Raw genomic sequence first — 9,729 nt, forward strand, 5'->3', positions numbered from 1 at the left:
GCTAACATGTTCTAATATGTAATAGACTTCGGCTTGTGGTATATACTTAGCAACAGCTAAGGGGCAGAGGGATAAACAAGTTTGTAGGAGCTGATCAGTTCATGAGGTCTGGGGGAGGATATCCACTGCTTACTGGGTTGTGAGGCTAGAGCCAGGCCTCACTAAAGGACACATTACCTTACCTGCCGCCACCTTTGTTCACAGCTCAATGGAGTTTGTGACAGCCCTGGCAGACTTTCAAGCAGGGGCTAGCTGTCCCATCTGTTCAGACTACTTGAAAGACCCAGTGACCATTAACTGTGGTCATAACTTCTGTCTCTCCTGCATTAGTATGTCGTGGAAGGATCTAACTGATACTTTCCCCTGCCCCTTTTGCCGATTTTGCTGTTTAGAAAGGAAATTTGCAAGCAACCCCCAGCTGGGCAATTTGACTGAAATTGCTAAGCTACTCCAGATAAGAAGAAGCAAGAGGAAGAGACAAGAAGAGAAGGTTTTATGTAAAAAGCACAATCAGGTTTTGACTTTTTTCTGTCAGAAGGACTTAGAGGTTTTATGTCCACAGTGCAGTTTCTCTGATGATCACCGGAAACATTATGTTTGGCCCATAGAGAAGGCCGCCCCCTATCATCGGCAAAGATTGGGGTATTGCCTTGAACCATGGAAAGATAGAGTGGAACAAATTGAAAAGGTGATAACTATGCAAACCAGAAAATCACTGGAACTGAAGAAGAAGGTAGAAAATAGGAGAGAAGAAATAAGGTCTGAATTTGAGCAACTTATGTTGTTTCTCCAAAATGAACAAGAAACTGTTCTTCGGCAATTACAAGATGAAGAAATGAATATTTTAACAAAACTAAATGAAAATATAACAAAATTTTCAGATCATGCTTCCACATTAAAATATCTATTAAAGGAGATAGACAGCAAATATGTGAAGTCAAAACTGGAATTCCTGACAGATGTTAGAAGTATCTACCATAGATATAAAGCCTTAAAGGCCCCTGAACCTTTTTCATTCCAGTTAGAAAAATATGTTTACCATTTTCCTCCACAATATTCTGGCCTAAACAAAATTATCAAGCATTTTAAAGTTGATGTATTTCTAGATCCTGAAACAGCACATCGTAAACTTATTGTTTCAGATGATCGAAAAACTGTAAGATATGGAAATAGAATGCAACACTTACCTCGTAACTCAAAGAGATTTTATCTCTGCCCAGTTGTTCTGGGTTCTGAGGGATATGATTCAGGCAGACAGTATTGGGAGGTAGAAGTGAAAGACAAGACTGAATGGGCCTTGGGTGTCTGTAAAGACTCTATTCCCAGAAGAAGAAAGAGTCAGAATCCTTCGATTTTATTAGAGGATGGGTTGTGGTGTATCAGGCGAGGTGGTCCAATTAATTACGCTGCACTGGGTCCTAAAAAAGTTAATTTTCTGCCAAAAGTAATACCTAGTAAGATTGGCATATTTTTAGACTATGAATTGGGTGAGATTTCCTTTTACAACTTGAATGATAGATCTCTTCTTCACGTTTTTAATGATTATTTTACAGGAGCACTTTGGCCCTATTTCCATACTGGAACTGACTCAAAACCTCTTAAAATCTGTACAGTAACAGATTTTGAATAATGAGCTATTGGGAGACTTGTTTATCTATTTACCTTAATAACACTCTGTAATGTGCTTTGTCCTTTTTATTGTCTTTATCAGTTTTGATGTAGTACAGTGAAAAATGAGATAGTGATCTCACCATATATACTTATGTATGCACACACAATCAATAGATAATCTTCCCTCTGTTTCTTTTTGAACATGTACCCTCTCTGTTCAGCTGCCATCCCTCACCTCATTGGGAAACTGACCTTTTTTCTCAAAATCCCTGTGATTAGGATTTTTTTTCCTTAGGTTTACTCTATTCAAGGAATCACATCTCAACAATATTGGGGCTTCTAATACATGAACTCATTTATTTGGGTCTTCAAATTCTCTCTGCAGTTTTTGTAGTTTTTAGTATATCTGACTTTAACATTTTGGGGTAGATTTATCCCTAGTTAGAATCCATTGGATTTTCTGTAGAGGTGCTCATGCCATTTGTAAATAGACTTTCACTTTTTCATTTACAATCTAGGTTCTTTTTCTTTCCTTGCCTATTCGCACTGACTAGGACCTCTAGCACAGGGTTTCTTCTTACTTTGATTGGGTTTATCCATCATTTTACTGCTCACATTGACTCAATTTCTATACTTTCTTCTGTTGTTACTTTTATTACCTAACTTTGATAGTTCTCAGTCTTCACTTAAAATAATCTGTTTAATACTGTCCATTCAATATTACCTAACCATTTGCCCACTGATGGGTATATATTCAAGTCATGTCTAACTTTTGCAAATAATGTACATTGATTATATATTTATACTTTTCAATTGTGGACTATAATGAAAAAAAAAGACACCTACATAACCATGACCCAACATTAACATCACCTTTGAACTTTCCTTTGTGCTTCTTCTCAGCACCAGTCTCTTCTTGGTTCTATTTAGTTCCCTTCACCATTCTTAATTAGGCATTCCCTTGTTCTAACTTTTTACCATGTATCTCTCTATCCCTCAATAATTAGTTCCACATGTTTTTGAGTTTTACATAAAATCAACACTGGATTAATCTGTCAGGTATTTCCCCCCCCCCACTCATGTTCATGAGATTCATCATGCTTTTGCTTAAGGTTTTATTTGTTTTCACTCTACTTCTGATGGATGCTCAGTTTGAAACTATGAAAATTATACCTCTGGTTTCTTTGTAGAGTGAATTGATGGATCTTCGTCTTTATTGGATAATGTAATTTTTCACCAAAGTGTTGTGCTGGTTTACACTCCTACACAGTGTATAAATGTCTTCATTGCTCTGCACTAACAGTTCAATTTTAACAAATTCTTTACTAATTTGCAAGATGTTAAATGTTATCTCTGGTTATAATTATTTCTATGATTTCTAATAGAGTATTTCTCCATAAGTTTAACAATCATCCCTGTTTCTTCCCTATAAAGTACCTGTTCTTTTTTTTCTGTTTTTCTTTTTTTTTTAATTGTCTTGCTAAGATCAGCAATGAACTCATTTTTTTAAATTGACTTGAGAGAGAGAGAGGAACATCAGTTTGTTGTTCCACTTATTTGTGCATTCATTTGTTGATTTTTTTTGTATGTGCCCTGACCAGGGATCAAACCCACACCCTAGTGCATTGGGACAATGCTTATAACCAACTGAGCTACCTGGTAGTGCTCCTTGTTTTTCAGTTAGTCTGTTTGTCTCATTGATAACAACTCTTCTGGGTTCCAGTCCTGTAGAAGTAATAGTCACTGCAGGTATCCTCAGGTCTATCTCTTATGGTGTCTTGTACAGAACTTTTTATGTTTGATATAGTTGATTGTATTGCTCTTTTCGAGGTTTGCATTCTTGCTTAAGAAATCCTATCCTACACTAATGCCATTAAAATACTCTGTGCTTTTAAATGTTTTAAACATCTACTTGGAGTTGATACTGTTTGGGGGAATAGAATGGGGCCTGCCTGGATATTTAGTTATATATGATGAATAAATAACCAGTGGTCACAACTTAATTTATTAAGCAGTCCATCATTATTTCAACTGATTTGCAATGCTACCTGTATCTGATACTGAATCTGTTCTACTGGTCTGTTGGCCTATCTTTGGGCCAATACCATACTCAAATATTATAGCTTGCTCATTCATGATATCTGGTGGAAATTTTCACCATCTATTCGGGGTTGTCTTGGCAACTTTTGGCCTCTTCCATGTAAATTTACAATCAGTTTACCAAGTTAAACATAACCATGGAGAATTAATTTGAAATTGCATTGAAGTTGTAAGTCAAATTGGACAAAATAGACAATTTCCACTTTGTTGAGTTGCCTGAACATAATATACCTTTACATCTATTTAAGTGTTTCTTAATAACTTACATAACATCTACCAGTTGGCTGCCTTAGGTTATAATTAAACTTTATAACTCATATAACATCAAGTTTACTCAGAAGGATATACAGTAATCAGCTTGCCAGCAGTTTTCCTTTTTATGGAAATCCTTGCTGTACTCTTATATAGGTTAGAAACCCAGGAGTACCTCTTGGGTTCCCTATGAAATGGCTCAGGTGGACATAAATGAGACATTGAGCAGGTGAAGGACCTGCACTGACAAAAGCTTCACGTTCCAGAAGACCACTAAATCTTAATTTCCTGACAAGTGGGCTCCATAGATTGAAAAGGACCTTCTGAAATTTTACTAAAGTCATTAAGTGATCTCTGGAGGAAGCACATATACTAGGTGGCAAAAGTTTTGGAGTTTGAACTTGGTATGTTTTGGAACCAGTTTCCTTACCTTTAAAATAGAAAAATAATCGACTTCATAGAGTTGATTAGAGACTAAGTGCTCCCAGCTGCCACCCTCAATAATACCATGACTTCAGACCTAGTCTCCCCTTTCTCATTTCAATTAAACGGCAGCTAAGCATTTTGCGCTTTAAGAATAGTTTATTTGATACCAACTGAATTTTTTATCTAGTTTTAATGTTTCCGTTAATGTTCATTGTTTAGAAGATTTATTAGAACCAGCCATTGCTTTATAATCAGCATTGCCAACTTCTTAGAGGCAACCCCTTTCAACTCATGTTCTTTGGGTATTTTATAGTCACTAAATAAGCTAATAGTGATACTTATGAATTTTTCATTTTGAGGTATCATTTGATGTCCTACTTTGGAAGATGAGAATTTCACCCTGGCCCTCTCCAAATAGAATTCATTTTTGCATATTTTCTGATGATTACATGCAGTGGTCTAAATCTCTCAATTTAAGCACATGTAGCTTTCTACCACTTTGATTTTGCAGACTACCCAAGGAGCCATCTGACCAACAACCCCAGTGCAGGCAGGTTGTTCACTAAGCCAGCTGCTCAGATATCATCTTGGGGATGGATACCCTTGGCTTCTCTTGAGTTTTTCCCATTTCCATATCTTTGCCCATTTGGAGGTTGGTGTCTCATTTTGCTGGAGAACGTCCTTCAGTAGCTTCCTAATCAGAGTGCATGGGAAGTAAAATTTTTGAGGACTATATGTCTGAAACTGTCTTTAGGCTATCCTGCTATTTAACTGAAAGTTCCTCAGGGTATAAAATTCTAGTTTTGAAATAATTTACTCATTTTTAGCATTTTTATTGTGAGATATACTGTTGTGGTATCTGAAGTGTATAAAACATAGCATAGACAATATGCTATAAGCACAACTTTAAAAAAAAATTGATTGATTGATTTTAGAGAGAGAAACATCAGTTCGTTGTTTCACTTATTTATACATTCATTGGTTGATTCTTTTATGTGACCTGACTGGGGATGGGACCCACAACCTTGGCAAATTGTGATGACATTCTACCCAACTGAGCTATCCCGCCAGGGCCTAAGCACAACTTTCAATACTGTATACAGAATTGGTCGGTTAGCCTGACAAGGAATTCATATTCAGGGATGGTCAGCTGGCTTTCCCATGAAGAAACTCAAGCTCTGTGTGCTACAATTGCTTTAGTTATCTTAATCTATAAATTCTGAAGCTATAATTAAAATAATGATTAGAATGGACCAAAAAATGGGATGGCATTGGTGGAATTGGACACATATGGATTGACTGAAGTATTTGAGTCACTCCACACTGTAGCAGGTATAGGACAATAAAGTACGGGGAAGGAATCCTGCAGGCTGTACTTCATTACACATGAGCCTAGAACTTTAAAAATGCCTGTCCAGCCATTGTTTTTGAGGATGCTGGTAGCCGTGTAACAGTATAATGTTAGATGAATCTTGCTTTATGGAATTGTGTTTGCTTCAAGTGAACCATTTACAAGATCAAAGCACCTAAAGGACAGAATGCTGGGAACAATGAGGTTACAAACAAGACTGTGAATGTATAATGACTGCCTGCTAAATATATAGACTATTTTACAAATGTCCACATGTAGGGCAAAGTTGTGACTGAGACTTGATTTTTTTTTTTTACCCAGTAGTTATTAACCTTTACACACAAAGAACTATTGACAGTTATCTATTGAGGGGAGCAATAATTGTGCAAATCAAATTGGCTTAGGTTATTTCTTATTATACATGATGGAAAACCTGTGTAAATAATATAGAGGTGCCCTGGCTGGCATAGCTCAGTGGATTGAGCACGGGCTGCAAACCAAAGTGTTGCAGGTTTGATTCCCAGTCAGGGCACATGCCTGGGTTGCAGGCCACGGCCTCCAGCAACCCCACATTGATGTTTCTTTCTCCCTCCCTTCCCTCTCTAAAAATAAACAAACAAAATCTTTAAAAAAATAATATAGAGGTATTCCTTTATATGTTTAAAGGAAAAGACTGATACCATAATCAACTACCATTCAACTTAAGAAATATACCTTTAACTTAAAAGCCCCCTAAACCCCACCTTAGCTGCATCCCATTTCCTCCCTGGAACCAAGTTGTGAAAAAAGCCTGTAATCATTCTTTAATTAAAATGAACTTGCCCTGGAGTTTTTATCATTTAATAGTGAATGTGGATAGTTTTAATAGCAGTTAGTGATTGTCAGTCTGACTGCTACCGTTTTCTCTGCTAGCTCACTAGAGCTTTGAGTATGAAAACAGGTCTGAAAATTTTGTTTTCATTTAGTTTGTGTCTAATATCCTATTCTTTATACTTGAAGGCTTTCAAGGCTGCAGCCTGTTCATTTTCCAATAAGAGCATACATTACTCAGAACCAGAGTTTAATCTCTCCCTCTAATATTATGTAGCTTTAATGTATTTAGAATAGAGTATAATAACTTTTACATGATTTTTGCCTCTTTGAGGCAGCTTGCTCTATGGTACAACAGGTGAGCCCAGTGGGACACTATTACAGACACAAACTCTCTAGGTCCTTCTCACTGAATGAATGAATGAATGAATAAATGAATGAATGAGGGTAGAGAGCCAGACATTATAGTATTTCCATTCCAGCCTTTTACTCGTGCTACTTATTTGGAGTTGGTTGGCAACTTCAGTGATCTATCAAGGTATTAATACTAAAATACTTGCCGACAGAGTGAGCGCCCAACAAGGCAGGGAAAGAAAGCGTTTAGCTCTCCCCAGGACTGGTGATTGCAAGAACTGCAGTTGGGCCACAGGGTCATCAGTGGGTCTCTGGGAACAAGCACAGTCAGGGTTGCCATGCCTCAGTGTAAAATCTGTCAAGGTGACCTACTCAGTGACCTGACCAAGGAACACAGTGCTTGCCCAGCCGACCCTGCACGGCCTTTGCTCCAGAGGGTGGGGCTGGGTTGAAGAGAACTGCTCTTCTGCCGATACCCCGTGCCTTTACACCTTCCTGGCGCCTGACTTCACAGGGAGGCTCCGCGGTCACCCTCTATCTCCTTCAGCTTCACCAGGCAGCACAAACTCACAAGCCCGCCACACACCCCCCCCACCCCCACTGCGCTGCGTGGCCAATTATAACTCGGCAGTGACAGCTGACCCAGGGTGGTTGGTTCCTTTGCTTTCTGCTGCCCATCCCCACCCCCACCAGATAGCGCATGCTCTCTACCTACCACTCTTGAACCTAGCAGATTCCTGGCCCCACTCTTAAATCTTATTAGACTATCACAGTGGACACCACCCACCGCCACCCAGCAGACCCCTCTAACCTCCTGTCTTCTTTTGTGTCTCCTTTGTCACCCAAAGAAGGTCGAGGAAAGGCACTGGCTTTTTGAATGAGACATTCCAAGTGTGACATTCCAGGCTCCACCTGTCTAACCCAAAGCAGGTTACTAAATTTCCCAGACTGTCAGGGATACCAGCAACCATGGTAACAGCCCCTTCCGTTTCCTTGGGACTTTTGAACATTTCGAATAAACCCAATCACAGCGTTTGGCACATATGCCCTTGAACAACTAAAATAGCTTAGGCACATAATATACTTCAAATTGATGTTCAATTTTGACACTTGTTTTCCCTTTGATTTTAATCTGACATATTCAACATTAAGGAATTAATCAGTATAGGAGATGACTTGGAGGTAACTTATTTTTTATGTCTAATAGAGTGCTGAATTCCACCTTAAAAGTTAAAGCATAAAAAACACTTAAAGGTATTTAGGGAGATTTTAAATATGTATTTATTTTCTGATTTTATGTATTACCTTAAACACCAAAGTGATAAAATGCTGCCAAAAGTTTGAACATAAATGAAAGCACCAAAAAAACCTGCAATATTAGAGTAAATATTTCCATCAGAGACTATGACTCATATCTGTAAAGTTTCAACAACATAAGAAAATAATACATGACTCAAGAAAATTAAAGGACACAGAAGATGGAATTGGTTAATGTTCAAAATTATGTTCAAACACGCAAATAAAACATTAGGTTGGAGATGTGAGGTTGTTATAAACAGATTTGTAAAACTTGAAAATACTCCTTACTAGGGGTGGTAAGCATGGCAGATGGCATTTTTGTTTGTAGGAAGGTGATCTGAAAGCAATCAAAATATAGTTTTCCAAATTTATTGGGTTTTGTCATTTTACCAGTAACAAAACTTACAAGAAATTATTCTGTATCTATATTAATACTACTAGAAATCACTAGATGTGTACTGCATTTCCATTTCCAAACATCAGAAAAGGCTAAAGACTATCATCAGAGGAATATCTGCCATTTTTATCACATCATATCAAAGGTAATGGCTACCAACATATCACTGATGATGTGAACCTTAATCACCTGATAAGGCGGTGGTTACAAGCTTCTCCACTGTACAGTTACATCTCCTGCTCCTTCTCCCCCACTTTTTGATACTGTAATCTTGGAAAAAAGTTACCATACTCTTCGGAGACAGACATGGTACTCTAATGCCAAATGTTAAGTCACAATAGATCCCCACCCAAAATATGGATGTTTCAGGATTGATGGTGCCACACACCAGAAGGATATGAAAAGGTTTATTATTTCTGTAATAAGGTTTACAGGGAGAGTAGATGTTGGGAAAGGAGACAAGCTTTGGGGTGTTTATGGCAGTTACTGGGTGGTGGTAGTGGGAGGATGCTGCCACTAACTAGGAGCTTACTTGGTTTGAACTTCCCACCTGCAAAGGATGGAGCACCTGGGCTTTCTCTTCAGCTTTCTCAGGTATGAGGAAAAGAGGATACAAGAAGGGTGAGTCCTAAAAAATCCCATGGAGACACCATCTGTAACAACATCCTCAAAAACAGTTTGAAGCAATCAATGCCTTACTCCCAACACATACAGAAATGAGAGAAACCCTCAATTCTACCTTCTCTTCCACCTGGAAGGTAAGGAACTTATATACAGGCCTGACAGGCACACAAAATTCGTACTATATGTAAATGCACTAAAAACTTATTAAATTTCAATGTGAATTACACATTTCCCTTTCTATACTGTGAATTACAATGTATGCATTCTAAGACCTTCAGAAATACTTCACAGTTATTCTCCACATCTCCATTTGTTCCCACAACATATCTTGCTATTGAGCCAAATTGGACAACAAAGAAAAAAAGAGAGAGAGAAAACATCCCATGTTCAAGACAGAGGTACTGAAATAAATTTTTTGGTGCTAGATTCACTACAAGATAGTTGTATAAAATTCTAGCTACTGTTCAAAAATCATAGCAAGAAAATGAGGCAAAGTAACAGGTCA

The 9,729-nt window shown here is 37.9% G+C and overlaps 1 protein-coding gene across 1 annotated transcript; it reads left to right on the forward strand.

Moving 5' to 3' along the window:
* Positions 1 to 208: 208 nt before the first annotated feature.
* On the forward strand, positions 209 to 1,630 carry LOC123814168 (tripartite motif-containing protein 60-like). The gene has a single exon (XM_045831809.1). The coding sequence runs from the start codon at positions 209 to 211 to the stop codon at positions 1,628 to 1,630; it is 1,422 nt and encodes a 473-aa protein (XP_045687765.1).
* Positions 1,631 to 9,729: the final 8,099 nt, after the last annotated feature.

This window comes from Phyllostomus hastatus, unplaced genomic scaffold (assembly GCF_019186645.2).
Source record: "Phyllostomus hastatus isolate PE091 unplaced genomic scaffold, TTU_PhHast_1.1 phas_contig_159, whole genome shotgun sequence".
Taxonomy (NCBI): Eukaryota; Metazoa; Chordata; class Mammalia; order Chiroptera; family Phyllostomidae; genus Phyllostomus; species Phyllostomus hastatus.